Source organism: Labrus mixtus, chromosome 7 (assembly GCF_963584025.1).
Source record: "Labrus mixtus chromosome 7, fLabMix1.1, whole genome shotgun sequence".
NCBI classification, from domain to species: Eukaryota; Metazoa; Chordata; class Actinopteri; order Labriformes; family Labridae; genus Labrus; species Labrus mixtus.
Window position 1 is genome coordinate 24,044,323 of NC_083618.1, and position 23,641 is coordinate 24,067,963.

Genomic DNA, 23,641 nt, shown 5'->3' on the forward strand with positions numbered 1-23,641 from the left:
TACCATTTAAAATAAGATCTGCTGCCACAACTGAGCAGTTTAAGTCACTTTTAAAAACCCATTTCTTTTCCTTGGCTTTTACCTCTAGTTGAGTGTTTTATCCCAGCAGCAGTGTCTATTAGAACTTTTACTATTGTTTTGTGTTTTAATTCACTTTTAATTTTTGCTTTTACGTGTTTTTATGATGTTTTGGATGTAATGTATTTTTCCTGATTTACTGTACAGCACTTTGGTCCGCCTCGGCTGTTATAAATGTGCTATATAAATAAAGTTGACTTGACTTGACTTGACAAGATAATCGGGAGGATTTTGAGCCTGATTCTCCATTTATGACAATCCAAAGTCCGGATTTTTATTAGGCTTCAAAAGATGATCTTGTCAGGTTTTCCTGCGGTGTGAGGTTTGTTAGGAGTGATCCGGGCCGCCCCTGATTTCAAACATGTCCAATATGTACGATTGGACCTCCTGCTGTGCGAGGACAGTCGAGCGCGCACTGTGTGGTTTGTCATGCTGACCGAAGAAGGAAGGCGCAGCCTATAAACCTTCACCCACACACCTGCTCGTTTTGTAGCATGTACATCCCGGGGCGCCGCTCGTCTAGCGATAACTGTGCGTCCTAGGCGTAGACCTTGAGAGCGGGCTGCACAAGGTTTGAATCCACTGTCCACAAAAAAAATGTGTTCATGCCCTATCCACGTTTCTTTTGTGAATTATTAGTTTCACCGTTGTTGTTGTCAGAGCTTTTGTTTCTAAGTCCCGCCCTGTCTTGATTCTGATTGGCCGGTGAGGGAGAAGTTCCAAAAGTTGAACTGGTTTCAGTAAAAAAAATGCTGTGAGTGTTTTCAGTGTTTTTGAGCGCTGAAGACGCTGACCTGTCTGTGCACACAGGCACTAAATGAATCTTCTCAGAGTAGAATCAAAGCAGTACACAGCAGAGTATTTTAATCCAGGGCCCTGAGCTCTGAGTTGATTTACCCTCAGATGGGAAACTCTGAGTTTTGTGTTCCAGATCAGCTGATTTGAGTTTGTTAAATCAACTCTGAGTAGGTACACTCGGTGTTCAGCGCGTGCACCACGATGATAAAAAGCCAACAGTAATGGAGCCCCGCTAAAACGATTCACCATGGCAACAGGTGACAAAAAAGAGATCCCCGTAATTTAACCATCTTGAAATATAGCATACATCTTCATGCTGACATACAGAGAACATGAACAGGTTTTAAGAAGGGAAAAAAAAGGTAACACTGCTGCAGCGGCAGAGGAGGGAGACGTGGTGTAAGAGTAAACAGCTGCTCGTGTGAAACCGCGTTTCTGAATCTGAAAAGAGGAAGGAGACGGGGAGAAACTCGGGGGTTCATTGAAGAAAACCTGCTCCTGACCAGATTAGATTTACAGACTCAGTTACCATACTAACTGACCCAGAGCTGAAGTTACATCCCTCTCGGGAACGGGCTGGAGTTAACCCTCATTTCAGGGTTAACTGACTCAGTGTTTGCACTAAACCTGCTTTCTGAAATGGGCCTCTGGTTCTTGAAGGTTTCACATGTTTTTTATTTTATTTTTATTCGTTCTCTGTGCAGGAGCGACCAGCTAAATGTTGGCGACTACATCAAGTCAGTGAACGGCATCAATCTGACCAAACTGAGGCACGAAGAGATCATCAGCTTACTGAAGAACGTAGGAGAGCGAGTCCTGCTGGAGGTGGAGTATGAACTGCCCCCTACAGGTACACACTGGTCGTAAACAAGACTTTAATGTCCATCTCTCAGAACTTTAATGTATCTGATTACAGAGCGGCTGCATTGTAAATGACCTCCTCGTCTCTCTGGTTACGTCTCACTTTGTCTCTTGGCTCCGCCTCTCTCTCTTCTCGTAGCCCCAGACAGCAGCTCAGGGGTGATATCAAAGACAATCGACATCTGTTTGCACAAAGAGGGGAGCAGCTTTGGTTTCGTCATGAGAGGTCAGCAGCAGTGAAATAAGATATCACCTGCATGTTTGGAGAAGTATGGGAACATGGCTGCATGCTGGTGATGTCACAGCACGAGGTGACGGATGTAGACGCGACCGCGGTTATTTCTTCAAGTGGCTAGAGTCCTCAAACTTTACTATTTGGTGCCAACAACATACAGCTGGGAGGATCATTTTAAGTGTGTGCTTTTTAATTCTGAACAATTAAAATACAGAGTTAGGCCCCCTGTCTGTGCGCTCGGGAGCTCCTGCATGAAGCGCTGCACGTCCGTCCTGTCTCCATGACAATAGTCTGTTAAAAACGGCCGCTGTGTGACCTACACTGCTCCGTTACTTTTTACTGCATGTTTTTTTATTTTAGATTGTTTTTTTCCCAATCAGACATGGAGCGAGGAGGATATGGGTACAAGACACGATCTGTAGGAGACTAAACTACGGGGAATATCAAACATTTGGAAAAGAGCGCCGGTGACGTCAACAGGGCCTTTCTGAAAAGTTGAAAGATTTTCAACTTGAGCGCTCGGAGCGGCTTCACACAAATAAAAAATGAGCGCTCGTAAAGGCTGGGTGCTGCGCTTTTTCTTCAAGCGACCGCTTTGTGCCGCTCTCTACTCGGTGAAAACAATTGAGAAAAAAGAAGGACGTTTTGCAGATTATCAGTCGTCAATTTAGCTTTTTGAGTTATATGTCATGTGAATAAAACGCTTTAACTTTAATGTGACTGTTTAGCCTAAGACTTTAAGCTTTCCAGAGCGATTCCAGTTGTGTTGCGATGACCACATTTTCATAACGATGATGGAGCATCCATCTGATAGTTCTGCATGTTTGTGTCCTATGGGAGCATAGAGAACGTAAAAGGATTAAAGACAAGTGTGGATCCAAATCAGCTTCAATCTACCCTCTTTCTGCAGGTGGTATGCACGAGGACTGGCACAAGTCTCGCCCCCTAGTGGTCACCTACGTCAGGCCAGGCGGTCCTGCAGACAGGTAACATGGACTGTACACTCATGCAACCATAAGGCCAGAAATATCAGAACAATGGGTTCACAGAGGTCCACACAGGACCAGATGCCTACTCACAAAAACAAAAATAATTTTCACACTTTTTATTTCAGAGACAGGACAGTGGATCGAGTCATAAATTAGGGATAGAGAGAGCAGGGAATGACATGCAGCAAAGGAGCCACAGGTCGGATTTGAACCCGGGCCGTCTGCTCTCGAGGACTTAAGCCTCTGTACATGGGGTGCGCACATTAACCACCCAAATTTTGAATCATTTGACAGCCCTAATTCACACATGAATATATTCTGAGACCATACCAAGAAACACAAACGCAGTCGCAGAAAGAGAGATGGAACGTAAAGGTCTGTTTCATGGTGAATAGTAAAACAATGTATGGAATTAACGGCAGCGGCTCGTCCGCCTCCAGTCGAGAGTCTGAGCGCTGTTTCTGCGCCTCCATGCGCATACACCCAGAGGAGAACAGTGTCATGTCTTGTGTGTGTCACTGGTATGTTGACAGTAATGTCAGTGTTACTCACAGCTGCAGCAGCATGAATCACCTCCGATCCCTTTAATGTTGTCATCGTGTGTCGTTCTCCGTCTTCATGTTTCAGAGATAATCTGTGACAGTTTCTTGTACGTGTCAGCTTTGTGACTGTTTGACTGATCAGCAGGGATTCAGCCGTCTGAGGATGTGATGAGTCGACTCTTAGACATTTACTCTGAAAGTACTGGATGCAAATGAAAGAAGGTCTTTTACAGTTTTATTAGCTACGGGTAAGAATTATGAATTGTATTCAGTAAATTCAAATTTCCACATACTCCTTGTGTGCAGGGGTCTGTCAGCACCACGCCTACGCTGCCATTCGGTGCCACTCTAGATCATGTTTCCACAGCTAGTGCCTAAGCAGCGAGAAATGTGTCGCTAGCCTGTATCTGAACCAACTTCCTCAACCGGCATGTACATCTGCAGATCATCTGCATAACGATGGAAAACAATCCCAAAGGATCATAAAATCTGACCCAGTGGTGCCAGGTAGAATGAAAACAACAGTGGGCTAAGGACAGACCCCTGTGGAACCCCATGATTAACAGCACAGGACCCTATTGACCAGAATAAAACATGTTGACCGGAGATGCCAAAATAGTTCTCAAAACTGTCCAATAATATAAAGAAATAGAGAAAAAAGAACCATCTAAAGAAATTCAGAGAAACCTGCAAACGCAAATTTACAGAGATTCATGAGAAAATGTTTAAATACATTTAATATACTTCTGATTTGTTGGAATTACTGTGCAACCTGTACAAAACCTCATCTTTGAGGTACTGTGGGCCGATTCGACGGCAGAATTTCTTCATATTGGTTGTAGTGGCAAATTTAAAGTTGTGTTAAATTGGGGCCAGCAGCGCAGCTTCTGCTCTCTGCAGGAGGGAAATATTTTGATTAGTTTTCTGCCAGCAAAGGAAATGTACATTACTTTTACTTCATTCATTTCTTCCCCAGTTACACAATTATAATGACCCTGAAATTTCCAATCATTGCAGAGTAAAAATCTCTATTTACAGCATGTTCTCACTCCTAACTTGTCAAATACAGCCGTTAAATGAAGTGGGCAATCGCTCGAGATATGACCCTGCAGGTACCTCTATAGCTTATAGAGGCTGTCCATTAGTTCATAGTTTGTTAGAGTGAAAGGCAGGAGACCGGGGTTCGATTCCTGTATCAACCAACATTAAATGGATTTATTATAATGGGTTCCTTTTTGTTAAAGGCTTTATATGTGATTTTTCACACTTAAATATAATAGAAATCAAATATATCCTCTGAAAATAACTCTGTGAGTAATGACTTTCTACAATGGGTGTAACACCTGAGTCCCACTGTCTGTGATGTTTTCAGAGTTTTTTTTCTGTATGTTGACATAGCCGGCCCGACGGCTGACTCCTCCCCTCGCGAATAAAAGTTGTTTAATTGAGGGACTAGAGAAAAGAAGAATAACATACTGTACTCACTGCTTAACTGCGTTTCTAGATCACGCTTATTTCAGGCAAATTTACATGCAGTGTGAAGATACGAGCATAATAAAGATCGCTAGCATTAGCATGCTAACCCACAATGCACCGCAAGTTGTTTTGGTTTCATGCTGGTGCTCAAGGGCGACATCTGCTGGATCAAAAAATCGCATATAAAGCCTTTAAATAGCACACAGTGATGACTGGGCCAGCAAGGCTGAGCCCCCCCTTTTTTACACCATAAGCAGCTCTTATTTTTCCAACCCTGGGGCGTCCTCTTCCATCCACTTCTGTATTGTAAATGATTGACAGGTGTAATTGCACGCCCCTTTGATTTGCTGGTCATTTGGTCTAAATTCTGTCAACCCACAGGCCATCGACTTTTGACCAATGACACAATCGTTAAGTTACAGACTGTAAAGATGCTAAGACACAAACTTAACATCTCTTAACTTAAGTTGACTTATTCAGCCGACTCCCATTTCATAACTCACTGCTCGACAATGCTGGATGCCCAAACTAAACAGGGTCAAAGTTTCAGATCATGAGGTAAACGTATGTTGGAGTAATCCCAGCAGAGGGCGCTAAACTCGCTAAACTAGCTCTTCAAATCCCGCCATAGTCCCCGAAATAAAACCAAGAATTTCACCAGACAGTTTCAAGCCTCTACGTAAGCCACTGAAACCTCTTACATAGACTCTCTTCTCCCAGCAAATCCAGAGCATTCAGGACCAGAATCTAAAGTTAGAAGGAGGACATACTGGCTGCTGCATTGTTGTCAGAGAAGCCAGCACTTCAACATAGCATGTTTCCTTAATCTCTGATCATATAGTATGGTCACTTCATCATTTCACTCACTACACATCTTGGATTGGACCTTTAATCAGCTGTTTTACACTTTAATGCTTAGTTGCAAATCTTGCCATTTATCTGCAGCCGTCAGAAACATTTCAATGCTTTTAGAAAGTCCTTTTTCTCAAAGCTTTCTTTACTCCACACTGTTTCTCCAGCAATGATAAGAAAAGACACACAACGCCTCCTCTTTGATAGCAAACAGCTTCAGTCAGTTTCTGCTTTAGACATTAGAGATGCTATTTTTACTCCAGATGTAAGAATTGTGAAAGAAATTAATGCAGAGATAAATTAGGACACCTGCAGAACATGTGCATGAACGCACACAGTTGAATCTTTGCTCATGAGATTTGTCTTTTCTGTGATCTGTGACACACATTTAGGGCTCGTGAAAGATCTGTTTTAATGTGATCAATTGTATATGACAAAATGATTGCAGAAGAGCTTATGTTACAGATCATCCATGGCCCTATTTCAGTAGATTCCTCACACAAAGGTGCACAGTGTGGGACAAAACGTAGATTAAATTCCATCTCACCATTCAGTTATTTTTCCCTGAAGCTCATCTGACGCCATTCTAAAGAAAACCATCCTGAGAATGTGGGTCAGTGCAGCGAAAAAAAACGAACGAGATATTCTGCTGCTTTTTATCCCATTTACATGCCAATTGGAGAGAAACTTAATCCACAGCAGCACACGGTCTCCGGAGTGCCTACGTGTTTGGCTTTACCCGGTGGGAATTATAAAGCAACAACTCCGCGAGTGCTGCAGAGTCATGATGTTTTTATGCAGAAACCACAAAGGACTTGATTGTACAGCCTCATCATATGAACAGACAAAGAAAGACACAGCGAGAGCCTGCACGCTTCAGAGACGGCAAAATGTCAGAGAAGTCCGCAAGACGTTGCTTCAACCATCGACCTGAATTAGAGCAACCAACATCCATCCTAAAATGCAGTTTAATCCACTAATAACGATTCAAATTAACAGCTGTGGTGTCTAGTGTGGTGGTACTCGAAATCAGTATTTGTCTCCAGACCTCCAGTCTTGGTCTTGTCTCAAAATCAAAAGCATTTTTACTCAGTCTTGACCCGGTCTCAGACTGGGCGGACTCCAGATTTTAAATCAAGAACAACTAACTTCAATTCATTCATTATTAGATTTTTATCTACCAGTTACGGCCGCAACCTTCCCAGTGTAACAGTCTAAGTGAGTGACACGCCCCCTAAACACAAGATGATGATTTTTCAGTGATATATATGGTCTTGGTCCTGGTCTTGACTCGGTCTCGATCCTTAAATGTCTTGGTCTTGACTCGGTCTTGCCCTGCCTTGGTCTTGGTCTTGACCCGGTCTCAATCCCTAAATGTCTTGATCTTGGTCCTGGTCTTGACTCGGTCTCGATCCCTAAATGTCTTGGTCTTGACTCCGTCTCGATCCCTAATTGTCCTGGTCTTGACTCCGTCTTGCCCTGCCTTGGTCTTGGTCTTGACCCGGTCTCGATCCCTAAATGTCTTGGTCTTGGTCTTGTCCCGGTCTCGGAGCACTCTGGTTCTCGGGTATGTCTTGGTTAGTTTGGACTTGACTACAACACCTGTAGTATCTTTATTTGTTGTGTGCAGTAAACTGCTGAGATGTGAAGGACAGAAGACAGCAGATCTTGTTTGTTCATCAGAACTGAAGCGGCACCTCAAGTGTTGAAAAATGGAGCCACTGCAGAAGTTCACAACGTTAAGCTCACGCTCGTAAGAGGAGGTTTTACATTTTGAAACGGCTAGCAACAATAAATATGTATTTGTGTACCTTTAATGGAGAGTGTTAAAATTTGGTTCATTGCTTAACTTTATGTGATCCATGTTTTTGCTAACCTCCATTAGAGTTGTGGGAGAGCCCACTGAACTGTTAGTTATCTTGGACTGGGTGTAGCCATGCCAGGACCTTCACAAAAATCAGGAATCTGGAAATAAAGGAGACGAGTGCTTTTGACCCCGACAGTAACTTGTAAGTAAACGTTTTTCCTGCAAGCTCCAAAAGCGGATCGGAGCCAGACAGAGGAGGCGTATGTTAGCTAGGAGGCTAATGCTAACACTACTGATCCAGTAAGTAAGTTCTGATATTGGTAAATGAAATCTGTCGAGGGCCCGTTCACTTGGCCTTTCAGGGGCCCAAACGTTTCTGTGGGCGGTTCTACTGGTGAGTAAGAAGAGTTAAGATGGATGAGAAGCCGAAGCTGTGCTCATTCCTCTATTTTTCCTTAAAAACTCAAACTTGACCTTTTCATTCCCACTTAAAGGTTCAAACCTCCGAACACATTTCCCTCTGATTGCAGCCTACAAGATCTTCTTGACCCACTTCATGTTGTTTAAAAAGCGACAGGCTATCATCGCATCCTTTACAACTTCCTGCTCCGATGGACAGCTCTGCATGGCTCACACTCTGGCATCATGCATAAAGCATCCATCAGCTCCTCCATGCAGAGCTGTGCATTAAACATTCAAAAGAGAGGGTGCATTTCTTTTGAGATAAATAATTGCCTGAAATGTGTGGCTAAGCATCCAGACTAGTGTGAAAGTGCTTTTGTCATTCAGGGACTTTTTTTTGGAAAATCAGCGCAACTTCAATGGAACCAGATCACATGAAGTGATGTTTAATCTGTAGATGTTGATTACTGTGAAGCACAGCAGAATAATCTGTCATCTTTGTGCTGTTTCCTCTGTGTTTGTCCTCCATTTGAACTCGAGGAGCAAAGATACTGTAAAAAAAAAACCTCAAGACAGACGAAGAAAAGAGGAGGGTGAGATGAGAAGGAAAGAAGGAACAAGTGCGACAGTATGAGAACGAGTCCGATACACATTTGCCAAAAGGAAAAGTTAGAAGAGGAGAAGAGATAAATACGTTTTGAGGGGAAGTGCCGACGATAAGAGTGCGGTCGACAGCCGTGGCCGGAGGCATTTTACAGTTTTTTTTTTTGTCAATCCGCCTCGTTCATCCTCAACGCAGTATCTCGGGAACGCCTGAAGGGAATTTCTTCAAATCTGACATTACGTTTTTGAAGAAATTAGATCTTATTGCTCAAAGGTCACTGTGACCTCACATCCATCCCTTTCTCATAAATGTGTTGCCTACAATTCATTAAGCAGAAGCTTTTATCCAAAGTGATGTACATCAGAGAGTAAGAACATCACAAGCGAGGATCTAGAGAGGAGGAAACAACGTCAGGAAGTGCAAACGAACAGCTTTCAGTCTGAGCGGACACACAGGTGCTGACAGGAAGTGACCACAGGTGCTGACAGGAAGTGAGTTTTAAATTTGATGGGAGCAGTAACTGGGAGCCAGTGGAGGGAGATGAACAGCTGAGTGTTTTTTGTATCTGTTGAAGACCAGTCGCGCTGCTGCATTTTGGATCATCTTCATCAGCTGTCATTGGGTGAGAGGCGGGGTTACACCCTGGACTGTTCACCAGCCAATCACAGAGCTGACATATAGAGACAGACAGCCAGCCACACTCACACCTACGGGCAATTCAGAGTCACCAGTTAACCTAACGAGCATGTCTTTGGACTGTGGGAGGAAGCAGGAGTACCCGGAGAGAACCCACACATGCACAGGGAGAACATGCAAACTCTACACAGAGAGGCTCCTGTCAGACGGGGATTCAAACCAGGAACCTCCTCACTGTGAGGGAACAGAGCTAACCACTGCACGGCATCCATATAAAATTTCCAGAGCTTTCACATCTGACGTTGTCATTTTGTCTGTGTGTGTGTGTGTGTGTGTGTGTGTGTGTGTTCAGAGAAGGCACGCTGCGTCCCGGTGACCGTCTCCTCAGTGTGGACGGCGTACCGCTGCACAACGCCAACCACAGCGACGCCCTCAGCGTGTTGGCCCAGTGCGGACAGGAAGCTCTGTTCCAGATAGAGTACGACGTCACCATCATGGGTGAGGGACCACACACACACACACACACACACACACACACACACACACACACACACACACACACACATTGGGATACTTGGCTCAGGCATGAGTTAAAGCTTGAGGATGAAGTTTCTGAAATCAAGACTCCGTTGTGTGTTTTGTTGATGTTTTGGCAACCGCCGCCTCAGGCTGAGCGCTGCCTTCACTTACCCATAATGCAATGCAAGAATCCCCTGGTCTGCATACTGTATCTGGTAGTTTTCTCCTTTGAGGCCATTTTTAGCCTCGAGCTCATCTGGCAGTCTTCTCACTGTCGTGTTTGCGAGCAAGTGATAAAAAATAAAATCCATCTTTTCCCCGATCAGACACGGTGACGAACGCCTCCGGCCCGCTATTAGTGGAGATCGCCAAGTCGCCGGGAGCTACGCTGGGAATCACGCTGACCTCAGCCAGTCATCGAAACAAGCAGGTCATCGTCATCGACCGAGTTAAACCTGGCAGCGTGGTGGACAGGTACACACATTCACACACACACACACACACACACACACACACACACACACACATCATGTGTTTGTTACACTTCACTCTCTGAAGGTACGAGCTGATGATGGCGTCCATGAACACGGCCATGGATTGACCCATGGTCCGCGGAGCATCACTTACACCTCAGCCTAGATTAAAAGTTTCTACAGGACACCAAGGGCCTCAGGCTGGTGGACTTAGAGGAATTCTTTCCAGACCTGAAGCGTTTTTTAAGTTCAGCTCGGCCTTTAACTCAGAGCTCCGGTGCTTTTGGTGACGAAGGCCTCACAGATCAAGAGATTTATCGTCTCAGAAAACTGACCTTGAAAGTGAAAGCACAAATCAGCGATGATGATGTTTAGACTGGGTCTCATCTCTTTCCTCTTGTTGTGTATTTATCTTTTTTAAACTCCTATCTCTCAATGTGTGAATTTAAAATTGGCACCTTAAATGTAAATGGAGCGAGAGATGATGCAAAAGAGCTGCACTATTTCAACTGATGGAGTTCGAAAAGTTAGATATTTTAATGTTTCAAGAGTCACACAGTGACTCTGAGAACGAGAGTCAGTGGAGGAAGGAGTGGCCTGGGGAGGTGATCCTCAGCCATAAGTTCACCTGTAGTGGAGGAGTTGGCTTTATTTTTTCTAGAGGCTTTCTGCCTGCTTCGTGTGAAGTAGAGGAGGTCATTGAAGGCTGCTTATTGAAAATTAGAGTGCCAAATTATCTCTGGCCAGGTTGGATCGCTTTTATTGTTTTAAACACAACATGAATGTTTTTAAAGAGTGTCTTATTGTTCCTGTAGGCTTCACTGATCACTGTCTCGTTTATTGTTCTGTTTTTTATTAAGAATGTCAGACTTCAAAGCACATATTGGCATTTTAACACCACACTGCTGCACGATAAAGCTTTTAAGTCTGCACTGGAGTACTTTTGGGACACTCACAGACAGCTAAAGTCTGATTTTAAAACCATTCAGCAGTGGTGGAACTTTGGAAAAAGTTAGATTAAACAGTTGTGTCAACAGTACACTCGCAATGTCACCAGGGACAATTTTTTGGTCTGGAAAGGGAAAGCAGACAAAAGATCTTTCACTCTGTACGATCCAGCAGTGGACAATCGATCTCAGATTCTGCTGGGATCAGAAAACATGCAGTCTGTCTGAACTCTACTGTGCTGTCATGAGTCTGCAGAATGGAAAAGCTCCAGGTATTGATGGACTTCCTGTTGACTTTTATAAAGTGTTTTGGTGTGTGCTGGGAGAGGATCTCCTGGAGGTTCTTAAAGACAGTTTGGAGAGGGGTTGTCTGCCTCTGAGCTACAGGAGAGCAGTCATCACACTGCTGCCAAAGAAAGGCAACCTTCAGGATTTAAAAAACCGGAGACCAGTGTCATTACTTTGTACGGACTACAAAGCCCTGTCCAAGGTCCTGGCATCCGGACTAGGGCAGGTGATGGGGCGGAAGTTTTGGAAGTCTCTGGTTTCTGTAGAAACTGGTCTGATTTCACTAGACCAGGAAAAGGCTTTTGATCGGGTTGAACATCAGTATCTATGGCGGACTCTAACCGTCTTTGGGTTCAACCCATGTTTCTTAGCTAAGATCCAGGTTTTGTACCGTGACATTGCGAGTGTGCTAAAGATCAACGGAGGCCTGAGTGCTCCTTTTAGTGTACAGAGGGGGGTGAAGCAGGGCTGTTCTTTATCTGGAATGTTATATTCCTTAGCCATTGAACCCCTGCTTCACAGACTGAGGTCAGGTCTCTCTGGTGTTTGTTTTCCTGGCTCTGATGTCTGTTTTAAATTGTCAGCGTATGCTGATGATGTGATTGTGTTTGTCAACCAGCAGAAAGATATCGATGTTTTAAAAGAGACTGTGAATTTGTTTGGGTCGATATCTTCTGCCAAAGTGAACTGGCTGAAAAGTGAAGCAGTGATGGTGGGAGAGAGGCTGAGGGGTCGGCTCAGTCTGCCTGGAGGCCTCGTTTGGAAATCAGGAGGTCTTAAATATTTGGGAGTGTTTTTGGGGAATCAAATGTTTGTGAATAACAACTGGGAGGGTGTGTTAGAGAAAGTAAAAGGACGTCTTAAAAATGGAGCTGGCTGTTGCCAAAGATGTCTTTTAAAAGCTGTGTACTTGTGTCCAATAATCTTGTTTCCTCTGCCCTGTGGCCTGTATCGACCCTCCGTCCTCTCGCCTGTGTAAAAGCTCTAGAGCAGGTGATGGAGCATGATCAGTTAGTTTATGGACATGTGCTGATGTAAAATCTGTTTATTTTGTGAATGTAATTTGTGAATTTTAGGAATGTATATTATTGTTGAACAGTAGGTCTGAAGGTCTGTTTAAAAATCAAAAATTCTCTCTCTCTCTCTCTCTCTCTCTCTCTCTCTCTCTCTCTCTCTCTCTCTCTCTCGCTTGCTCCTCTTTCTTAAGACTCACACACACATTACCCGTGTCCAGCTCTGAAACTTAACACAGACGGCAGGAGACAGGATTCTGCCCGGAGCCTCAGTCTGGCTCTAAAATATACATGAAGCACTTGAACTCTGTGTCAGTTCTGAATCCAGCTCTGAAATAACCTCAGAGTTGCGGACAGGGTGGGTGTGAAGCTCTGAGCTCAGTCAGGATCCATCCCCACATGGTTACGGATTTCTTTTTTAATATTTAAACCACAGTTTGAAATCCAGACGCACCTGGGTGACCGGCTCTGCAGAGTCCTCATCCGACCGTGTGTTACCTGCATGTGATTTTCCAACTTATTTATTCCTCCTCTGTTCTACAGTGTTCAGATCCTTCTCTGATTCTTCCTATCTCTGTTTTTTTTTGGTGTTGTTTTTTTTTACCAGATGTGGAGCGCTGCATGCCGGGGATCACCTGCTGTCCATAGACGGAACGTCGACAGAGCACTGCACGGTCCTGGAGGCGACGCAGCTTCTGGCGAGCACAACAGAGCTGGTGAAGTTAGAAATGCTCCCCTCCCATCAGACACGGCTAGCTGGGAAGCAGCACGACACAGGTGGGTGCACCAGCTGCCACGTGTCTGAAAATATGAGTCAACTTCTGCTAATGTGAGAAAAGTTACACATCTTGTCTTTTGGATGTGAACAGGAAGTAGAACTTAGATGATAAGGTCACTTAAAACCACATCCAACCTGTTTAAACAATAGCTTTTTGATTTGTTTTAATTCTGTGATTCTTGACTTCCTGTGGGAGGAGACCCCCGGGGGTAGAGCCAGAGTTCACTAGAGGGATTATAAATCCCGTCTAACTTGGGAGCGCCTCAGAATCTCCCAGGAGGAGGAGCTTGAAAATGTTGCTGGGGAGAGGGAAGTCTGGGGGCGACTTAGTGCGCCTGCTACCACCGCGACCCGACCTCGGATAAGAGGAAGAGAATGGATGGGTGATGGATGGAGTCACTTTTTCAGATTCTGGTTGAAATTATCTTTAGGTCCGCCCTCTACCTCTCGTGTGCTCTAGCCCACACTCGAATAGGGCTGGTGGGAGTGTATACTGTGAGTTTACTCACAACGTAGTTTCTACACAATGTAAGAGATGAGCTGAGGTCCACTTCTGGAGAGACGGCGCTCGTTCGTGTAAGTGAGGGGGCGTGGCTTTAGAGGGAGCACAGAGGGGAGGGGGTGCAGACGGAGCACTGAGGGAATGCTACTTTCAAAATCATGCTAGTTTTAGAAAATTACCAACCCTGCCTTTAAGGTTTAACTCTTAAGGAACATGTCATCACATCATGCTCAGCAGGGGAATAAGATGATATTAAGACGTTTTTTTCTTTTAGCTGCACGGTTAGCAGACCAGAAGAAGACAAAGACTCCGTATTTTAGCCACGACAGCAACTTCCCGCTTAATCATCTGAAGGAGTGTTTCTTCACCCGTTTGTGAGTGATGGAGAATTAGCTCCAGTGGATTTACGGGAAACGCTGATTCCTGCAGCTGCCTTCAGCATCCAGGTTAACGCCTCACAGCCGAGGGGTTAATGATGACAAGTGTACACACACACACACACACGTATGCTCGTTCACACACACACACACATGTGTAAAACGTGCAAAGCTGCAGGATTGTAGGAAGCATGAAACACGCTTTTTCCTAGCTGTTGGAAATATCTGTTTTTCTTAATCGTGCTTTCTCTCCCTGACCTGATTATGGAGTCGTGAGTCGAGAGAGGTTTAAATTGACAGGATTAAAGAGTGAAGATGATAGACAGAAAATGAAGGCCGACTGAAATAGACTCAGCTCTACTTTGTGTTGAGTGTGTGCGGGGCGGGAGCTTCATCTCAGCGTGATAACGGCGGGAAAAGAGAGAGAGGGAGAGTTGAAAAGAGAAGCGGTGGATCAATGAGAGCTGAGTGACAGCGAGTGTGAAGGCAGGATGGTATTTAATTAAAGTCATTACACCTCTCTCTCTCTCTCTCTCTCTCTCTCTCTCTCTAGTGTGCTGTCAGCCTGACACCTCCTCCTCTCCTAACTTCCTCTCCTCCTCTCCTCCTTTCCTCCCTTTCCGTTTCATCTCCTTCCTCTTGCCTCCTCTGTTCTTCTCTTGTTTTTGTGCCCTCCTTTCTCACCTCATCTCCTCCTCTCCTCTTCTAACTTCCTCTCCTCGTCTCGTCTCCTAACTTCCTCTCCTCCTTTCCTCTCTCAATTTCCTCTCCTCCTCTCCTCCCTTCCTCCCTATCCCTTTCATCTCCTTCCTCTTGCCTCCTCTATTCTTTTCATGTTTCTGTGCCCTCCTTCCTCACATCACCTCCTCCCCTAACTTCCTCTCCTCCTCTCCTCTCCTCTTCTAACTTCCACTCTTCCTCTCCTCTCCTGACTTCCTCTCTTCCTCTCCTCTCCTCTCCTAACTTCCTCTCCTCTCTTCTCCTCTCCTAACTTCCTCTCCTCCTGTCCTCCCTATCCGTTTCATCTCCTTCCTCTTGCCCCCTCTGTTCTTCTCTTGTTTTTGTGCCCTCCTTTCTCACCTCATCTCCTCTCCTAACTTCCTCTCCTCCTTTCCTCTCCTGACTTCCTCTTCTCCCTTCCTCCCTTTCCGTTTCATCTCCTTCCTCTTGCCTCCTCTGTTCTTCTCTCGTTTTTGTGCCCTTTTTCCTCACCTCATCTCCTCCTCTCCTCCCCTAACTTCCTCTCCTCTCCTAACTTCCTCTCCTCCTTTCCTCCCTATCCGTTTCATTTCCTTCCTCTTGCCTCCTCTGTTCTTTTCATGTTTTCCGATCCTCCTTTCTCACCTCATCTCCTCCCTTAACATCCTCTCCTCCCTATCTGTTTCATTTCCTTCCTCTTGCCTCCTCTGTTCACCTCTCTCTCTCTCTCTCTTGTGTGCTGTCAGCCTGACACCTCCTCCTCTCCTCTCCTCTCCTAACTTCCTCTCCTCATCTCCTCCCCTAACTTCCTCTCCTTCTCTCCTCTCCTAACTTCCTCTCCTCCTCTCCTCCCTATCACTTTCATCTCCTTCCTCTTGCCTCCTCTGTTCTTCTCTTGTTTTCAATCTTGTCCTCCCTTCTTTCTTCCTCTCCTACCTTTCTCTTTTATCCCGTCTTGTTGTAACTTTTGCAGCACATTCTCACTCCCAGCTCGTGAAACACACCAGCAGTCTGTGATCCTGGTCAGGATGATTTATATCAGACCTCAAAAGAAATGATGTTTCTTCAGCCTCAGAAAAACTCAATAATTATGAATGTGGTGGCCGGTGTGATGACTATTCCAGATTTAATCAAAATCATCCCCCTCTCCTATGTGGCTTGAAAATAGATTTTTACACTAATGCAACGCTGGGAACGTAATCAACGGACTTTCAGAAACAAATTGTTTTATTACAAATTGTTTACACATTACCAGCGACTTCTAATGTGGGCCAGTGAGGTCTGCTGCGCTGACTGCAACTTTTTCTCACCATTCCTCTGCAGTGACCATTTCATTTTTAAAGTTGTCCCCCCACCCCGAAGTCCAACCGGGTCTCTTCCAAATCCTCTGGCATTGTGGGCGGGGTTTGTGTGGTGGGCGTGTTGTATGAAGCAGCAGTGACCTCCGTCGTCCAATCAGGCGTCTCTGCTCGTCAACATAGTGGGAGAGTAACTGTGTGTGTATGTGTGAGCGTGTAAAAAGTCCAGTTAGCATCGTTAGCACTAGTTTGGTGACGTCGGCCATCGCACTAATCTCATGTAAACTAAAGAGACAGCGTCGCACGATGACATCACACAGGTGCACAGCGTTTTCCCCGTCTACACAGAAACACCTTAAACAGTTTCTGAACATCTTCACCCTGGAAGGAGTTTTTACTAAAGGAGAGTTTACAGAGACCTGAAACGCTGTTTGCGAATGAAAGGTGTGACGTATTCAAAAATACCCGCCGACGTGTGGACGAGGTTATGTGACGACAGGAAAGGGAAAATGCTGAGTAAGCGTGTTGCTACAAAAGTTTCAAACAAAATATGTAGAAGTTATTTTATTGATTTAAATGTGATGTATTTCTTCCACTAAACAAACAGGTTACAAGTTTAGACTCTTTGTATTCTGATGCCTAACAGGAGACGTTGGAGGTAGCTGCTGAATTAATAAAACATCTTATTAAAGATTGTGCATAGGTGTGTGTGTGTGTGTGTGTGTGTGTGTGTGTGTGTGTGTGTGTGTGTGTGTGTGTGTGTGTGTGTGTGTGTGTGTGTGTGTGTGTGTGTGTGTGTGTCTGCAGCAGATCTGCCTCTGCAGCTTTTCTTCTGCGGCCGCAACAACTTAATTTTTTACTCGGGGAGGATTAGAGGAGAACACGTTTGCACATTCGTCTGGTATCACCCCGAGGCCGCCCGACACTTGTGCTCCTCAGACCTCCTGCCAGCAGAGCGCTCCAGATAATATGCCTCACATGTGGAGAAAACAAAAGACTCTGCAGGATGGCGGTGGCAGCACGGGGCCGGCTTAGGATCGACATCAGAGCTCAGATAGAAGTATGTGTGTGTGTGTGTGTGTGTGTGTGTGAGGAGGGATTACACATTATCAGGCTGCTGTAGGTTGTCAGATTTTAACCTTGATTGTAAAGACGATGCCCGCAGTGGGAGTTTCCCCTGAAGAGGTTCTCCCCGTCTTCTGATGAACAGAGACATCTGAACAGATGGCGGGCTCATCGGGGTCGCATCTTTTCGTGGTTTTTGATCTTGTTAATTGACCTCTGGATTTAGAAAACATCAAATGGATCATCATAAGGATTAAGAGATGCATTCTGGAAAGTGCATGTTAACTTTTTCTTCATGTTGTTCCAGGCTTTGAGATGAACTGTTGTTGTTCTTTTCACTGACGCAGCGCCTGCAAGAGTTTGTGTCATGCATCAGGTGTCATCCCCTTTTCTCAGAGATCCTACAGGAAGCATAGGGAAGATCACTTTGGATCTGTTTGAATATGTCCTTTATTAAAAATGACCACATGTTACACAAACAGGCTGAAATACTCACACAAACAGGATCTTATGGACATGCACTAAAGGAGAGGTGTGAACGTGGGGCTGCACATGACAGAGCGCTTGAGCTGTTGGGGGTTATTCGCTGAGCACAAGTGCACCATAGCAGTACTCAAGAAGTGCCCCCCAAGGATTGCAGGATTGTCCCAGTTTAAAGCATGGTATCCTGAAACTCTTAAAGGTTCTTGTTCTCCGGGCGTTGGTGGTTAATGGGTGCTTCCCATGTGCGGAGGCTGTACTGTAGTCCTCTGGGCGGGTAACCCGGGTTCTAATCTGACCTCTTTGGCTCCTTTCCTGCATGTCATTCCCCCTCTCTCTCTGTCTCTCCCTGATTTCCGACTCTATCCACTTTCCTATCTCCAATAAAGGCACAAAAAGCCCCAAAAATAAATCTTCAAAAAAAAAATTCTTGTTCTCAACATTCTTTTTACGACAATCAGAATAATAATTAGGATGATGCATTCATTTACATTTACATGCCTCATGTTCTGTGTTACTCAGTGTTCTCTAACACAGTTTAAAAACACAAACAAGGCACCAAGTGTCAGATTTTAACGCTGATTGTCTGAATGTGAGTCAGTGAGTTGACGTCATGTTGTAAGGCGTGCTTAGTGCTGACATTTCTGCCCATGTTGAGGTTTCTAGGAAAACATGTACGTCCAAACACTCCTCATGTAACCAAATGATTTGTGTGTGTGTTCCAGTGAAGGTTCAGAAGTCGGACCACCCCCACTCGTGGGACCCCTGCGTCAACTACTGTCACACTGCAAACTCCACCCTCTGCAACACAAGCTCCACCCTCAACAAGTCATGGACGGCCTCCAACAACAACACCATCAACAGCCTCGACTACTGCAAGTGTAAGAGCAAAACACAACAAGGAAAAAGGAGTGACGGCGAGATAGAGGAGCAGCATGTGGGACGCCACTTAGGGAACACAGCGACTTGTGCACTTGGATTACGGCCATCGTCGCGGCATGCCAGTCAGAGTGGCACATGCCGCTGGACCGAAAGCTCCATGTGCAAGTCTGGCGTTTCTGGACAAGCTGCATGCCGGTCAGAGAGCCTCATTCTGCAGGACCAAAAGCGCCATGTTGCCAGTCAGTGTGGCACATGGCGGTTCTGGACAAGCAGCGTGCCGGTTGTGGGGGGCAAATGCCGCTGGACCGGAGGCGCCATGTTGCCAGTCAGACGGGCATACAGGGCTGGACCAGTGAAAACTCTCACTATGAGCCTTGAGGAAACCCTCAAGCCGTTTCCTAGAAGTTTATATCTCTTCATTATGTGGATGTTAGAAGTCGTTACTAAATGTTATTATAGTGCCCCCTCCTGGCAGATACCTCAACTCAACTCAACTTTATTTATATAGCACTTTAAACACAACATAGTTGATCCAAAGTGCTGAACACTGCAGAAACAAAGCATTAGAAAGTAACAGACAACAACAACAATTTAAAAAAGAACAGTTAATTCCAGTGTAACACAAGACTAACAGAGCTATGGGTTTTTGTGCTTGACGGGTTACTGAACATTAAAGGCAATTGAGTAAAAATATGTCTTAAGGCGAGTTTTAAAAACACCAATAGTGGGAGAGAGACGGATGTCTGGGGGCAAAGAGTTCCACAGTTTTGGTCCTGCAATAGAAAAAGCCAGATCCCCATTGCACCTTGTCTTGGATCTAGGCAGTCACAGAAGGTTTTGTAAATCTGACTGTGGGAATGTTGATGCTGAGGTTCACATGATGCGTACAAGTTGGATCACACTCTCTGCCATCGATTATTCTGACTGGCTACGGTTGCTAGGCTAGCCTTGCTATTCAGGATCAGCTCTTGCTTAGGCAACGACATGTGTATGCTAATAACTCTACTGTCATTATGACGATACCAAACAATCCAACGTTCAATATCGCCGACTTATTAGAAGATGTTGTAAAGAGTGTCCACTGGTATTCATCAACATGTGAATCGTGATGGTGGAAGACGAGTGGTACGAATGGAGCCGGCCCCCTGGTGGCATGCCACGCTGAAGTCATGGTGCCAAGTGCATAGGCCTACAGCGTTGTCAAACTGGCGTGCCATGAATTATAGCTGCACGCCGGTGCTTCCCAAGTAACGTGCAATGTGTCGTTTTTCAAGCTCAGCAACACTCAGGAAAAAGTCGTCAATCCTAATCTTGTCGTCCATGTGTTTCAGTTATCTTACTTTTCTCTCTCTCTCTCCCCCCCTCTCTCTCTCTCTCTCTCTCTCCCCCTCTCTCTCTCTCTTTCTCTCTGTCTCTCTCTTCTCTCTCTCTCTCTCTTCTCTCTCTCTGTCTCTCTCTCTCTCTGTCTCTCTCTCATTCTCTCTCTCTGTCTCTCTCTCATTCTCTCTCTCTCTGTCTCTGTCTCTCTCTCTCGCTCTCTCTCTCTCTGTCTCTCTCTCATTCTCTCTCTCTCTCTCTCTCTCTCTCTGTCTCTCTCTCATTCTCTCTCTCTCTGTCTCTCTCTCTGTCTCTCTCTCTCTCTGTGTCTCTCTCTCTCATTCTCTCTCTCTCTGTCTCTGTCTCTCTCGCTCTCTCTCTCTCTCTCTCTCTCTGTCTCTCTGTCTCTCTCTCATTCTCTCTCTCTCTCTGTCTCTCTCTCATTCTCTCTCTCTCTCTCTCTCTCTCTCTCTCTCTCTCTCTCTCTCTCTCTCTCTGTTCTGCAGCTTTGGTTTCTGCCAGTTTCTCCCCGGGCTCTACGACCACGTCGGGCCCCAGCAGTCAGAGCTCCAGCACCCTGCCCCGACCTTCAGTTCCCATGAGTCCTCGGAACTCGCTGCTCAAACGGCGGCAGAGAAAGAAAGAACACAAAAGTTCCTGTAAGCACGCCTCAACGATTCTCTGACTTATTGTTATTTTTTAAAGAGAAGAGAATGATAAAAATGAATCCTGCTTCTGTATGCCTGTATGTTTAGTGTCTCTGGCGTCCAGCTCGGTGGGTCCCGGTGGTCAGGTGGTTCATGTAGAGACCAGTGAGGTCGTTCTAACAGGCGACCCGCTAAACGGCTTCGGGGTCCAGCTGCAGGGGGGAATATTTGCCACAGAGACACTGTCAGCACCCCCGCTGATCAGGTTCATAGAGCCTGACAGCTCTGCAGAGAGGTGAGCACACACACACACACACACACTCACACACACACACACACACACACACACACACACACGCACACACACACACACACACCGAAACACATACACACTGTGACGCTGGGCGCTGCACTTTTCATCCAGACGGCCGCTTTCTGGTGCGAACGCTCTCTACTCATTGAACACAACTGATAAAAGATGCTAGTGCTGAGAAAGAAACGCTAGGTGGACACGGGGCCTTAGCCTTGTGTACTCTCGTCGCCCCCTAACGTAGACTGACTCAGAAAACAAAACAAAACAATCATAAGAAAAGTCACACCTCCGTGAATCACACAATTATTCTTATCAGCCAAATGTATGTATCTATAAATGTAGAAATATGCAGAATGCAGAATCAAAGACACCCGGGGCTTAAAGTTCAGGGGGCGCTATGCTCACGCTCAGGGTGTCAGCGATCCAGCTGACACAATAAGTTTGGAAGTTAAGGAAGTAACCTGGAGTTAATTTCAAAATGAACGCTCATATAAGGATAAAAGGAATGACAAGCCAGGCTCTGAAGGCTCTGACTGTGTGTGTGTGTGTGTGTGTGTGTGTGTGTGTGTGTGTGTGTGTGTGTGATCTGTTGGCGGTGTATTAGCAGCTCTATGCGATGTGTGATGTGTGTGTGGGTGTATGATTATAATTTAACATTTACTGTACATGTGTAGGCGGGGTTTAAATATAAACACATGCAGCTGTACGTCTCTCTGTAATCCTGTATGTTTGTGTCATTATTTCACTTTCATTCATGCATTTCTCTTTACAACATGAAACAGTCTCTCTGCATAAGTTTTTGATGTTTTGCAGCATTGTGTTAGTGTGTGTGTGTGTGTGTGTGTGTGTGTGTGTGTGTGTGTGTGTGTGTGTGTGTGCTGATTTATGCTCCTGTCGTATTAACAGCCTCTCTAAGTGCTGGGTGTGTTTCGGCACCCCGAGGCCACACTCCTTTCTCCATTAGCGCCCACGCTAACAACACTAATTAGCTAGCTTCCCTGCACCCACGCTGGATGAATCAATAATTACCCTCCGTCCTGTTTGACAGGCGGAATCCAAATAAACCCTGACACTCCGCCGCCACACCACCCCTCAATTACACTTAACCACAACTAATCGTCTTTAAAACTGCTAGCATGAGCAGCTACATCCTCATTGAACCTGTAAGTGTTGTAGTCAAGACCACACTAATCGAGACCACGACATACCCAAGACCAGAGTGCTCCGAGACCGAGACAGGACCAAGGCAGGGTGACACCGAGACTAGACCAAGATCTAGACTGAGTCCAGACCAGAACCAAGCTGGAGAGAGACCGAGTCAAGACCAAGACATTTAGGGACCAGGACCGAGTCAAGACCAAGACCAAGACAGGGAGAGACGGAGACAAGACCAAGATCTAGACTGAGTCAAGACCAGAACCAAGCTGGAGAGAGACCGAGTCAAGACCAAGACCAAGAGCAAGGCAGGGAGAAACTGAGTCAAGACCAAGACATTTAGGGATCAGGACCGAGTCAAGACCAAGACCAAGACCAAGACCAAGACCAGACCTAAATGCAAAAATAGCATTTTGCATTGATTAGAAACTTGGGAACTTGGGAGTTGTAGTTCTTAGAAACCCTCCTGACCTTCAAAGATATGTGTTTGTATTTTCCAACATTTCTGACATCGCCATGGTTACTCCTGCTGTAGGTGCGGCCTGCTGCAGGTGGGGGACCGCCTCCTGTCGATCAATGGAATCCCCACCGAGGACGGGACACTGGAGGAGGCCAATCAGCTTCTCCGAGATGCAGCGCTGACCAACAAGGTCTCTCTGGAGATAGAATTCGATGTAGCAGGTTGGTGAAGCTAACGATTCTCTGATTTATATCTCCAGTATCATTAAAACAATTGTTAAAACCTCTGATATGATTATCTCTTCTGTAATAGCTCGCTTATTTCTCTTTGTTATGACGTAAAGTGTTTTACAGCATTGTGATTTGTGTCAGACACCTGAAGATGCCCCCGTGTGTCAGATCTTTTATTAGTATCAGAATCAGAATCAGAATCAGGGTTTATTGCCAAGTACATTTACACATACAAGGAATTTGACTTGGTGTGTTGGTGCTAAACAATTAACAAGGAAATAAAGCAGAACTAGCAACAACTTAAATAATACAGTTTAAGAAGCTTTTACAATATATAAAATAGAATTTAAAAATATAAAATATAAACTATAAAAAATAAAAAAATAAAACACAAAATGTACAAAAGGTGCAATGTAGGAGCATTGAAGACTACAGAGCAACATGTTCCACATAAATATATCATAAATCAAGTCTATCCTGTGTAAATGTGTCTCTGAGTCATGACTGTCTACAATGAGGGAGAAGCTCGAGTCCCGCTGGCTGTGTTGTTGTCAGAGTCGTGTTTACATGGACGGGACGGCCGGCTCCTCCCCTTGTGTATAAAAGCTGTTTTAGTCAAGGGCTAGAGAGAAGAAGAAGAACATAGTCGCTGATTATTTGGATGTTAGTAAGAGTTTTTACATCACGATCATTCTGTGTCAATTTACATGCAATGTGAAGCTGCAAGCTAACTAAAGAGTGCTAACATTAGCATGCTAACACAACAATGCAGGACACAGGTGATTGTAGCTGGCCTAAGACCAGAGACAGGCAGCACCATGCCTCTTGGTTAATGGTGTTGTGGAGAGCGTTGGATACAGTTAGTTAGCCAAAAGTGCACAAGCCCACATGTCTGGGGTCTCCGGGTCTCTCCGGTGT

General features: G+C 45.2%; 1 protein-coding gene across 9 annotated transcripts in view; it reads left to right on the plus strand.

The window, feature by feature from the left end:
• The window catches only part of LOC132977268 (glutamate receptor-interacting protein 2-like), a 160,848-nt gene that overhangs the window by 117,060 nt on the left and 20,147 nt on the right, over positions 1-23,641 (plus strand). For all 9 annotated transcript variants that reach the window (XM_061041764.1, XM_061041765.1, XM_061041766.1 and 6 more), the window contains exons 4-13: positions 1,581-1,726; positions 1,877-1,963; positions 2,883-2,958; positions 9,633-9,778; positions 10,126-10,273; positions 13,128-13,297; positions 18,445-18,600; positions 20,425-20,577; positions 20,674-20,860; positions 22,569-22,714. In XM_061041764.1, coding sequence (XP_060897747.1) covers positions 1,581-1,726; positions 1,877-1,963; positions 2,883-2,958; positions 9,633-9,778; positions 10,126-10,273; positions 13,128-13,297; positions 18,445-18,600; positions 20,425-20,577; positions 20,674-20,860; positions 22,569-22,714 — 1,415 coding nt within the window. The remainder of the gene's footprint in view (positions 1-1,580; positions 1,727-1,876; positions 1,964-2,882; positions 2,959-9,632; positions 9,779-10,125; positions 10,274-13,127; positions 13,298-18,444; positions 18,601-20,424; positions 20,578-20,673; positions 20,861-22,568; positions 22,715-23,641) is intronic.